General features: G+C 50.4%; 1 protein-coding gene across 1 annotated transcript; it reads right to left on the bottom strand.

Annotated features, from left to right (window-relative positions):
* Positions 1 to 551: 551 nt before the first annotated feature.
* On the bottom strand, positions 552 to 1,594 carry TEX19 (testis expressed 19; the record flags this gene model as incomplete). The annotated part of the gene is given in 4 exon segments (XM_079724827.1): positions 552 to 869; positions 871 to 1,068; positions 1,070 to 1,171; positions 1,175 to 1,594. Coding segments are annotated over 4 exon segments (1,038 nt in total).
* Between the last annotated feature and the right edge of the window lie 11,498 nt (positions 1,595 to 13,092).

Here is a 13,092-nt window from a genome sequence, read left to right as displayed (position 1 = left end):
AAACAGGAAGTAAACAGGCAAACTGCATAAAACTGCCAATATTTGAAACAAGGTTTCTCCCACTGCACAGTCCCCAGTGCTGATAACTGGGTCCTGTGGAACCCAGAGGCCAATGGGTAAAGGCAAGCACATGTCCCTATGGTCCCCAAACTCCAGCTTGTTCCTGGGAGTGTGTCACACTTGAGACGTCCCTCCCCACAGCCAGGGTGGGGCTGGTGCACAGATGTGTGTGCTGTTCCCCACTTCACACTGCCAGCAACCATTCACCCAGCACATCCTGAATAGCCTCAAATTCCTAACTCCATGACATTTGACAGAGAACTTCTCTCCCAGTTACAGGTGTTTGGGTCCCTTCCACCTGATGCTGTGGTGGGTCCCATTTCTCAGTCTCTGGGCCACTCACCATTCTTCCTCCCCAGGCCCAAGTCTCCAACCTTTGCTAATTGCTAATTGCTAATAACAACCCTGGCTGTTGTGGAGGGGTCAGTCCTTCCCAGCTTCTGGTGTCCTGAGGAAGCCAGGACAATGGTGACTACTTGGGCCTCAGTTCCTCAGTTTAGGGGCCCTGGGCTGAGGGTCTGGAAACATGGCAGCTCCCCCAGGGCTGAGGCTCCCATGACAGCCAGGCTCTCCCCAGGCCCTCTGGGCCCACTGGTGCTGGTATCCCATCCTTGGGTGGAGGACTGTGGCCTAGAGGCCGAGTCCCCCTCCTCTGCCTCCCTCTTGGTCCAGGGTGAATAAGAGAGGATGGTGAACCCCCTCTTAAGCAGGGCTGAGTCTGCAGGGACCAGCTCCTCATTCTGGCCTGGAGAGGATTCCAGAATGCTTAGCCTCCACTGGTGCAGGTCCTGCTTCTGGGGTGCATCTTGGGAGTCTCACCACCCTCACCTCATCAGGCTTCAGCAGCAGTTTCCAACACTGGTCTGGGGTCCTCAGGGCCCATCCTGGCTTCATCTTCCGGAGGTAGGTAAAGATGCAGGTAAAGATGACCTGCAGGTCCAGTAATGAGGCCTTGGCCTCAACAGGGTCCGTGGCCCGGGTGCTGCCCAGCTCCAATACCATGGGCTCCCGCCGGGGGCAGGTCCACTTTGAAAAACCTCTGCCATGGAGAGGGGCTTGGCCAGTGTGGGCAGGAAAGGAGTCCCCCAAATCTCCAGGGAAGGCTTTGGATCTAGTCAGCATCCTCAGCACCCAGGCCCAGGGGTGTGGCATCCTGAGGATCCAGCTCGGTGGGCACAAAGGGATCGTCCAGGTCCACCTCTTCTGACTCCACGGGGCCTGACGCCAGGGTGCCCAACCCCCAGTCCACAGACCCACCCTGTGCAGGCGGCCCTTGGCCCTGCCCCCAGCTTGGTCCCATCCCCAGGGATGCCCCCTGCTCAGACCCTGCCTCAGTGTGGTCCATCAGCTCAGGGTCCCAATCTTCATCTTCCCAGTCTTGCAACTCCAGCAACTGTCTAAGGACCAGAAAGGCAGACTTGAAGCAAGCGAAGCAGACCCTTAGCTGGCTGCCATGTTGAAGCTGATACATCCAGGACGTGTGGAGGTAGGACACGCCCTCCGCCTCACACCGCATGCTGACTGGGGGGCACATGGCCACGCCGCCTACAGGACTTGCTGGGATCTTCGGGGGTCTGGCCCACAGGTGGGGCCACAGTGAAATGCTGGGGGGCAGGGAGGAAGGGGCGTGAGAATGAGGAGGAGAACGGGGAGGATCAGGAGGACAAAGGTGTTTCCGGCGTGGGGATTTGCGGGGGGGGGGATGAACTGGGTCCTAATCCAACAGGGACCTGCAGAGGTTGGGAGGGACAAACTTCTGGAATTATCTTCAGCTGATGCAAGCGTTCTGTCCTCTGGGAACTGCAAAGGAAAGCAGTGAGGTTAGGGCCCCCCAGCAGGCAGGTGGGAGCAGGTCACGCAGGGACGAGTTGGGTGCAAGGACCTTTGGGGTCAGACCCGGCCCTTGCGCTCTGCCTCTGCTCAGTTTAGCTGATCTGGGGCCAGTGGGCCACACAGCCTCTCCCCCATCCAACTCCCCACCCTCCCACCTCAGGGATCCCAAAACCCAGTCCGCCTTGCCTGATGGAACTGAAGGAAACTGAGGCAACCTGTCACAACCTGAGGGAACCTGAGAGAACCTGAATGAACCTGACAAAACCTCAGGGAAACTGTCGGAACCTGATGCAAGCTGTCAGGACCTGAGGGAACCTGTCAGAACCTGAACAAATCTGACCGAATCTGACAGAACCTGAGAGAGCCTGACCAAATCTCACTGAATTTGACAGAAGCTGACAGAACCTGACTGAATCTGAGAGAAGCTGTTGGAAACTGACTGAACCTGGGAACCTGAAGAAACCTATCAGAACATGTCAGAACCTAAGAGAATCTGTCAGAGCCTAAGGGAAGCTGTCAGAACCTGATTGAACCTGAGGGAACCTGCGAGAACTTGACGGAACCTTACTGAACCTGTCAGAAACTGATGGAACCTGAGGGAACCTGTCAGAACCTTACGGAACCTGAGGGATCCTCACAGAACCTGAGAGAATCTGTCAGAACCAGTCAGAGCCTGACCAAATCTAACAGAATCTGACAGAACCTGACAGAACCTGAAGGACCCTGACAGAACCACCCCTACCTGAGCTAACCCGTCTGGCCTGAGGCCACGCTGGACCACGTGAGCTCTTCAGCCTCCAAGCCCCACACTCCACCAGCCCGCAGGCCCCAGACCCTCTCCTCAGTCCGAGGGGCTCTCTCCTGACTGGATGCCTCCCTCCTGTGGGCACCTGGGGGGAAAGGAGGGGACACAGCCCGCCTGGGTATATAAAGGGCCATTTCCCATAGTGCTCTGGGCTCATCTGCATATCTCCCATGAGCCTCAGCCCACCAGGAAATGAAACTGCTGAGTCATTCCTCTCCTCCCCTCCCCCCCCAACCCCGCCCCACCCCGGAGAGCCTGTGCAGCCCCCAGGGAGGGCAGGCCAGTTTCTCCAACACTGTCCGCAGGGTGATTGTGCCCGTGATATTTGCTCTTCTGAGGGCTGAGAAGACTGTTTCCATCCGTCTTTCAATCTGCAGGTTTCTGAAATTCTGTGGGCAAGCGTCTCTCTTATGGTCATTGTTCTATCCCTGGGTACCCTGTGTGACCTACTTGGTCAAGGGTCCTAGCCTTCTGTGGTTATAATAGATTCCTTCTTTGTACCTCTTGGTTAAAGTTTCTTTATGAATTTCAGAAACTGATCGATTGCCAATTATTTACATTTTAAGCACATTTCTGTCTCTTTGGCTCTTCTCACTTTTAAAATAAAGGCTCTTTAAATGAGCCTTTAAGCCTCTTCCACTTTTTTGAAAATACATTTTAACCACATTTTATACACTTTTTTTTTTTTTTTTTTTTTTTTGCGGTATGCGGGCCTCTCACTGCTGCGGCCTCTCCCGTTGCGGAGCACAGGCCCCGGATGCGTAGGCTCAGCGGCCATGGCTCACGGGCCCAGCTGCTCCGCGACATGCGGGATCCTCCCGGACCGGGGCACGAATCCGCGTCTTCTGCACCGGCAGGCGGACTCTCAACCACTGCGCCACCAGGAAAGCCCCACATTTTACACTTTGGTGGTTCACCTTTTCACTCTGTTTAAAGTCTGTAGGTATGGTCAAATGTACCAATGTCTTTTTTGAGAAAATATTTTTTTGGTCTTTGTAAAGAACATCTTCAGTTCTCCAAGACCACAATGTTAGTTTCTTGTATCTTCAAATTATTCTTTCACATTTTTTGTTTCTTTTGCTTCTTAATTTAAATGTAATTTGCTTTTGTAAAAAAAAAAGAATGTAATACAAGAGAATAGGTACAGGTATCCCTCGCTTATCAAAAGTTCTCTTTACGCCACTTCTTTTTTATGAAAGACCTACATTAATACCTGTTTTCGCTAGCCAAAAGAAATCCCAAGAGGATTTTTGCTTTTACGAAAAAGGTGATTGTTTCATCGCTTTATGCCATTTCAGCTTATGAAAGATTTCATAGGTAGGCTCTACTTGGATAGTGAGGGACACCTGTAGATGGGTTTTTTAATAATTTGCTAAATTAATCACATCATTCAGTCCTTCCTTGCAAATTTCCAACCAGTGCATCCAACTGCATCTGCCACATCTACCCAAGGACATCTGACGAGTGTTCCCAAGTGAACAAGTTTGCATCTAGGCTCCTGGTCAGCATCTGGGTCTGCAGGAGAAGACCACCTGACTCTGGAATTAGATGACAATAAAGTTCCTTGGATCAGTGGTTCCCCCAGTTTTGCTGCATGTTAAAATTGTCTTAGGAGTTTGAAAAATCCCATGTCACAGCATGTGGCAGACACCCTGAGATGACCCCCAGGCAGTCATGCCCTCCTCATGATTGGAGGGGAAAATGTGAGTTTCTTCTAACCAACAAAAGTGACAAGGTGATGGATGTCGCCCTCTTGATCACATTATTTTATATATATGTACATTATTGCATATATTATATATTACACATTATTTTCTATACATACATACACTATCAAATATTTATATCTTTATACACATGTACATCATCTACATGTACACATATACACATGTACATGTTCAGATGCGCACTTGCTCTCCCATGGTCTTAAGGAAGGAAAGCTCTGTGCTGTGACTGGCTAGAGGCTGGAGCTCTGGGGCCCCTGGCCTTCGCCTGCTGGGCAGGGACTGTGAGGGACAGGTGGCTGCCTCTGGTGGTTTGGAAGAGCTGTGGACTTGGAGGTAGAGGGACATTCTGTGACCTGCAGGGACACGAGGTGCCCCCTCTCTGGCCCCTCCCAGGGCTGGGACACTAAGAAATAGCAGTGACCCTCCTGGTGACTTCTCACTTGTCTGCTGAGCCTGGCAAGCCATTGCCTCCCCAGCATTAGTCTGTCCTCTGTACGTGCCTTTATCACCACCTCTGGGCCGAGCACCCAGAGCAGAGGACTGACTTTGACTCAGGTCTCTGTATTTGTATTCAGAGAGGAAACTCAGAACATAAAACGTGATCATTTGGAGAGATATTGTCCCATTCCCTTCTCAATGCCCAGGGTTGTCAGGCTTTGACTCCACCCAGGATATCTCTGTGGCAGAGCCTGTGCCCCCAACCCCTTACCTGACCCCAGCTGTCCCCTCCAGCAGATGAATAGTTCTGAGGCCTGGGGGGCGATGCCCCCACAGCAAGGAGGCCAAGAGTGGGCATCTGAACCCTGGCCTGTTGAACCTTCTCCTGCCACCCGACACGGGCTCACCATCGAGGGGCCTGCCCTCAGGCATGAGCTCTCATGGACTCCAGCATTCAAGGTGACAGTCTTGGCTTGTGGACCCTGAGCCTGGGTGGGAATGGGCTGCCCACCTTGGCTCTCCTGGCTGTGTGTGTGTGTGTGTGTGTGTGTGTGTGTGTGTGAGACCTAGGGGAGTGAAGGCACTTAGACACCTGGCGGGGGCAGCCCCCATCCTCCCATTCCCTCCCCCTCCCGGCATTAGGGATCCACTCCGGATCCACTCCAGATCAGCACAGAGGATCAGAGGACAGTCTCGCTTCCTATGGATCTGGTCCTTGATTTTTTTTTTTTCAAAATTGTAAAAAGGTTAATCATGTGTTCATATATTAAACCCAGTGCTTTAATATTATAACTTCTTCAAAGAATAATCACTTCTTAGATGAAAATGATTAAACTTGCTCTTAATCCGTGTGAATTCAATAACAATTTAAATATGTTTGTTATAAAAATCTTATCATTCCTGACGACAGAGTTAGGGTTACTCAAGAGAAACAATATCCTCAATATTTCGATCAATTTTTCTTCAGTGAATTCAGACATGATTAACTAAGATCTCTCTTTATGAAGACTCGTTTTTTAAATGTCATTTTTTAGATTATTTGTTTTTATTTTTACATCTGTAAAATTCTGGTCATTGGTTTTTCATTGATCCATCCACACATCTGTTCAACAGGCTCTAACTGCCCCTGCCCCGTGCTGAGCGCTTGTCCTCGCAGGAACAAATGGCCAGCATAGTGCCAGGACGACGTGAGCGAGGTTCTGGAAGCAGTTTCCCACGCTGGGGGCCGACAAGTCTTCTGGAGCAGTTCCCGAGCTGGGAGAGACAGCGACTTGTTCTCGGTGTCATGGAGACATGGGCACAGGCTTCCCAACATCCACGCACCCTTCAGAATGCTCGGGTGGGTCCACGGAAGGAACGATCTAGAACTTAGGACAGCCTGGGGAGCCTCAGACCCGTGGATTCTCCCAGCAGGTCTCTTCAGAAACCAAAGGCAGTGGCCAAGGACGAAGACAATAATGAACATCATGAGAGAGACAGAAGGGAATGATCCTGCACAACAGGAAGGTTGCAACCCATTCCCACGAGAGGTCAGCAAAGATGCTGATATCTACAGGAATAAGTTTAAAACTGCAAAACTGGAGGTCCATTTTGGAACGACGTGAAGAGTGGAAATTGGGAAACAATATCAGTGTCCACCGGTAGGAATGCACAGGATACGGCCACACCATGGAACACACACGGCCACACCATGGAACACACACAGCCATAGACAACAAACTTCAAAGGAGATCTACTGTGAAGGGATCAGCATCTGTCCAGTGAAAAGAAAAGAGCAGGTTGTAAGTTGTATACATAGTATTTTTAAAAATATTTTAAAAATGTGGGCCATTTTTAAGGTCTTTATTGAATTTGTTACAATATTGCTCCTGTTTTTATGTTTTGTTTTTTTGGCCGAGGGGCATGTGGGATCTTAGCTCCCCGACCAGGGATCGAACCCACACCCCCTGCATTGGAAGGCAAAGTCTTAACCACTGGACTGCCAGGGAAGTCCCTATGTGTGAACATAGTATTGCCTTGATTTTGTAGAAGAAACAAATCTGTGGCCACATGTGCAAATGTCAGGTGTGATACGTGCTGGTGGATTCCTGCCCGTGTGCACATGTAAGTGCCATGCATCTGGGCACATCTGTGCCCTGTGCACATATGTTGGGTATCACATGTCTGCAAGCATATAAAGAATGGAAACACAATATCAGCATGATTACCTCTGGGTGGTGGTATTGTGAGTTATTGAATTTTCTTCATAGATTTCCATATTCACCTAATTTTCTAGAATAAATATGTGCTATGACCACACCTCTGGAAGCCACTGAAAGCCCTTGGAAGTGCTTTGTGGGTGGTGGTGGGGTCTAGACCAGCCCCTCCTGGCTGGAGTCCTGAGCACAGCTCTCCCCACTGCTCACCTCCCCCAGCCACCCTCCAGCACCTGCCTGTTACGCTGCCATGGACTGTGGACCCTCACACCTCCAGACTCCAGCCAGGGACTGGCGCTCGGTGAATGGATAGGATGGTGGGGTGAGTGCTGTCCCGCGAGACCATGGCAAGGCTGGACCTCCTTCCTAGGGTCTTCCGCTGCCCAGAGCCCTTAGGGGGATGACTCCGGAGCCCCTGGAACCACCCTCAGGTTCTTTCATTTCAACCCTTATGAGTGTCTGAAGCTCCCCCATAGCCACAGCCTCCACATGCACTCAGACCCTGAGCGGCTGTACACACATCCATCAGCCGTGCCGTTGCCATGGTTACTTCCAGGCAACGGAGGCTCCAGCAGCTGCAGCAGCCGTGAGAAGAGCCAGATTCAGGGTGAACATCCCCCAGCAAATGATCATCACGTGTCCCCCGTGTCCCCACATGCAGTGACCAGCAGCCCAGCCTAGCTCTGGTCACACTCTGCTGGGAGGCACCCATCTCTGCTCTGGATGCCACCCTCGATGTGGCTGCCTCCACCTCAGGGAGCTCACTGGACATGGGACGTCTCAATGTCCCCTACTCCAGAGTCCCCAGAACCATCCAGGCAGAAGCACGTTCATCCTGTGAGTTTGCGGTGGCTGCCACAACTCAGTGGCTTAAAACCACACAATTTCTTCTCCTAGAGTCTGTAGGTCTGATGTCTTCAGTGGGTCCAGGGCTGGTTCTTTCTAGAGGCTCCAGGGGAAAATCCCTCCCTCCCCTGTCCCAGCTTCTAGAGGAGCCACACTTCTTGGCTCACGGCCCCTTCTCCCGTCTCCAGGTCAGCAGCGCAGCATCATCTGTGACCTCTTCTTCCGTCCTCATGCCTTCTCTCTCTGACTCTGCCCCCCTCCCCCTCCCCTTGTAAGGATGCTGGTGATGCATTGGTCCCACTGGCGTCCAGGCCACCCCCACCCCCACCGCATGTCAAGGTCCCTAACTTAATCACACCTGCAAAGCCTCTGCTGTGTGCGGTGACATACTCACAGGTCCCAGGATTAGTGGACATTTTTGGGGATGTTGTTCAGCCATCCTGTGCTCTCAGTTGTTCCTGTCCAGCTCTGGAATTCTGGAAGCATCTTTCCTCTCAGGACACATGGGAAGTGCCCTGGCTCTCAGAAGCCGACTTCTCATACGGGGCCGACCTAGAAGCTCACATGAGTCAGAAGTGGAGGCTCAAGGCCGCCCTCTGCTCCGAGTTCTGGGACAACTTGTCACAAGCATCTTCCCAAGGGGCTGAGAAAAGCCAGGCTCTCGGAGCACACACCTCCTTTCCCTATTGTTCTGGCCCTTTTCATGCCCCACACCTGACAGAACAAGCTTAAACAATGATAAAAAAAATCTCCCTTCAGTGTCAGATATGAAGAGGGTTCTGGTGCCCAGATGTTCCCAAAATGAAATACCTGCACAAACCATCCATGTTTCTAAAGGGCATTCCTACAACCCTTGAGAAGAAAATGAATTCATCCAGTTACAGATGGTTGGTGCCACAGAGACTCGAAATGCACATTTGCTGTGAGAAGCAGTAGCAGAAGAGAGAAGGAAGAATTAAACTGATTTCCCGTGTCTGCCTGGGATGTTGAGTCTCCCACGAGCATTCCCCTCCCGCACGTGCCCTCTTCCTAGCTGGGATCGTAGCATCAACTCCTGCAGTGGCCCCACTGTGTCCACGGCGGCCCTTCCCTGGAAACCCTGCAGCCCAAGTTCCTGCTATAAGACATGGCCTGTTAGTATCGTTTGACAATATCATTTACCTCATTCTGGTAAAACACAGAACTTTCAGCCCCAAATCTGAGTCTGGCAGGTCAACATGGTATGGAGGGCTGGGCATGTCTCCCCCTACGTTGAGGTCCAGTTGCAGTGACATAGTGCAGCTGGATTCTGGAGCCCACTGGGACTCCTGCTGCTGGGACTGACAGCCCACCTGCCCACCCATGGGACAGATGCCTGCTGAGGGCCTGTCCTGGGTTGAGGAATTCAGGGGGTAAAAAAAACATGCCATTTCTTGCTCTGCAGCCTCCATTTTAGTGAGGGGGAGCTAACAATAATCTCCTCAGCAGAGAAACACCTTAATTTCAGATGGTAGAAGTCGGGGGCGATGTCGTGGAGAGTGTGGCCACACACAGGGCATGTCCCTGCAGTGTGACACGTGGCAAGCCCTGCGTAAGGAGGCGCAATCTGCAATATGTTATCCCCCCTCCTGGGGAAGCTTGTGCTGCCTGGAGACTGGAAAAGGCAAAAGGCCTGTTGGGGGAAGGTATCCTTTGAGGTCAGACCTCTAATTGGTGGCAGCTGGAGGCAGAAAGGACAATGGGGCTGTGACTGGATGTGAGACAAAGACCAGTCAGCACAGAAGGAGAACAGAAGCCGCTGAAGTCTTTGATTCTATAAAATTCTAATGGTAAGAGGGAAACAAATGAAAATGACTCTCACACACTTAGGTGCAAATGATATGAAAATGGGAATCCAAGATTCTTGCTATTTCTTCAGATTTATCATGGCATTCAAAATTTAATGTCCCTATAGAAGTATGTGCCTCTAAGGGAAACTGGAGCATGGTGCTAGAGGCCCCCACTCGTGTGAGACCCCAATTATACCCCAGGGGATTGCAGAGACAGAAACCAGTGGCTCTGTACATTATTTTACAGTAAACTCATGAACCTTACTCATTACTATGGCTGACTTTGAGTCTTATTAGCATAAGTTGGTCAGAGAATTATTATTCGTCCTTGTCTTTGTGGCTTTCCGTTCCTTTTGGAAACACAACTCTAATTTTATGGGCAAGTCAGTAAAAAAATAGAAAATCAACAGACAGGCAACTTTTCAGAGCACATCTGTTCTCCACGGCAATGGGGGTGTCTCACGGCCTCTGGGCCTCACCGGGTGTCTGCTCCCCGTGGAAGCAGAGATCTTCCTTTGCATCAACAGGCAGTGTCCCTCTGAAGAACTCTCTGTAGTGAAGTGAGGCAAGAAAGTGTTAAACTGTTCATCTCCTCCTTTATTGCCTGTGAGGAGGAATGAGAGGGAAAAGCCAATAAAAATCTACTGAAATGCTTGGCGCAAATATGGAGACTGGAGGTAAGGGCTGGACTTTGCTTTGTAATATAAGAGCAACGACGTAAATGTTTAAGATCCAAGTACTTGGACTTCACTGGAATAGGCAGTGATCCCTTCCTCATCTTGATTATTACAACAGTTTTCAAGAAGGTTTTATTTGGTGAGTCACTTGATTGTCTAAACACACTTTTCTTCCTTGTCAGGGCTTGACTCCAGCTGGGTCACCTGCCCACACATCCAAGCCCGTGGGGCCTTGAGGGCTTCGTGGGTTGGGTGGTTTCTCTGGGCACGACTGGCCATGTTGAGGTCAGATTCCCGGACGCGCTGGCAGAGCCTGTGCCTGGGAAAGGCACCGACCCATGCTGGCTCTGAACCCATCCAGGGATGCAGGGGCCATGCCCGGGAACACAGCAGGTTGGGAACGCTGTGATGGCTGGCTATCCTGAGGATGGAGGTCACCAAGCCAGAGAAGGAGCAGGAATGTGTCTACCCCACAAACCTCTCTGGAATGTTCTCTGAGCCTCAGGAGCTGCAGAAAGCCAAGTGGGTGAGACTGCTAACTTCTGCTGCAGCTTGAAGGCGCTGGTGCTCTGGGGGCACATGGTAGGGTTTCGGTCTCCTTCCTTCCACGGGTTTCAACCAGTGTTTGCGCCCAACCCCCCCGGGCAATGGGGCCCTAAACTGACCAGGGCAGTCATCCTGGTGCCCTTCTGGTCTGTCAGCCCCACTGACCCTCATCTTCTCTCTCACCCTTCTCCATTGTGAGAACTCATGTGTCCCGGGCCCATAGGAGTGGGCTTTGGGCAGTGGACAGGTCTGGGTGCCAGATTCTGGGCCCTGCTGGCCTCCCGACCGTGACTCTGGCCCCGTGAGGGCCATGTGGATCAGGAACTCAAGGCAGGACCAATTATTCAGTTTGTGGCAGGTCATGGTGGGGTGTCTGAGTCACAGGGTGGGGCAATCAGGTGGTCAGAGGACCATGGCTACTGGGGGGTCCCTGTGGAGATTTGATTGGGTATCGACTGAACTCAGACCACGTTTACCAGAGAGGGAGGAGGGATCAAAGGACCCAATATCTGTGAAAAGTTCTAACCTCACCCAGTGATCTAGGCACTAGTTCTTGAAGTGTACACTTTGGAAGCACCTGCAGAGTTTTAAAAGACACTGATGCCTGTGTCCCATGTGTGAATTCTGCTATCATTGGTAAGGGGTGAATGTAAGTTTTCTTTTGCTTCGTAACAAATTAGCAAACTTAATGGCTTAAAAGAGCACACATTTATTTTCTCAGTTTCCATGGGTTAGGAGTTGGGACATGCCCTGGCTGGGCCCCCTGCTCAGGGTCTCACACAGCTGCAACCAAGGTATTGGCCAGGCTGTGCTCTTAGCTGGCAGAATTCACTTCCTTGTGCTTGTAGGGCTGATGGCTTTGGCTTTCCTGGCTGTCAGCTGGTCCCAGAGGCCACTCACAGTTCCCACCCACAGTTCACAACATGACTGTGTCCCTCTCCAAGGCCAGCAGGAGAGAGCAAGAGCTGTGTAGGAGTCTTATGTAATGTCATCGCAGAAGGGACACTTTGCCACATAATGTAACCTCATCAAGGCAGTGACATCCACCACCTTGACCACTGCTTTTTGTTGGAAGCAAATCACAGGCTCCACCCCCATTCACAGGGAGGGTATGACTGACTGGAGGTCCCCTTAGGTGTGTCTGCCACATGCTATGATGTGGCCATTGGGTCTCTTCAAACCTCCCAAGAAAATTTTAACCTGCAGCAAAATCTGGGAGCCACTTATCCAAGAACCTTCACTGTTGTCTAATTCTAGAGGTGGTTGTGTCTCCTTCCTGCAGGCACTGCCCAATCCAGGCCCAGCTGCTGACTGCTGATTCCTTCATTCTGGGGTGCTCGACAAACATCTAGGGGGAGACGTTGCTGGTGTGCTTCAATATATCTGTTGAAGTTTGGAAAGAAGGACTGACTTACCCAATTAACTTGGCAAAAGCTGCCTATCTACATTCTTATAATATTAATAAAAGCAACTTCCATTTAAATTGCATTTTGTATAAAAATGTAAAGAGAAGGGCTGTAGACTGAATTGGTTCCTCCAAAATTCATATGTTGAAGCCCTAATCCGCAATATGACTATATCTGGAATAGGATCTTTAGGAGATAATTAGGGTTAAATAGAGTCATAAGGGTGGCGCCCTAATCAGATAGGACTGTGGCCTTATAAGAGGGAGAGAGAGAGAGAGATCTCCCTCTCTGTGTTATGTGATGACACAGTGAGAAGGTAGCCATCTGGAAAGTCAGGAAGAGAGCTCTCACCAGAACCTGACCATCCTGCACCCTAATCTAGGATTTACAGTCTCCAGAACTGTGAGAAAATAAGTTTTTGTTGTTTAAGCTACTCACTCTGGTGTTTTCTGATGGCAGCCTTGGCTGACTAATACAAGAAGCAAACAAAAATATTAGAGAGTAAGAATTAGATGAAATAAACTAACATCATGACCTTGGAACTGTAGGATATACTTCAAAAGACAAAAAAATTTTTTTAAAGAAAAGATTAACGTTTGATTATATCTAAAAGACTCTAAACAAGTCTTTGTTTTAAAAAGTGTCTGTTAAAAAAAAAGTGTCTGTTACCTACATAAATATAGTCAACTGATCTTTGACAAAGAAGCAAAGGCAATACAGTAGAGAAAAGATAGTCTGTTCAATGAATGGT

Source organism: Hyperoodon ampullatus, assembly GCF_949752795.1.
Source record: "Hyperoodon ampullatus genome assembly, chromosome: 19".
NCBI lineage: Eukaryota > Metazoa > Chordata > Mammalia > Artiodactyla > Ziphiidae > Hyperoodon > Hyperoodon ampullatus.
The sequence above is the reverse complement of the archived record's forward strand: the minus strand, read 5'-3'. Positions and strand labels throughout refer to the sequence as shown.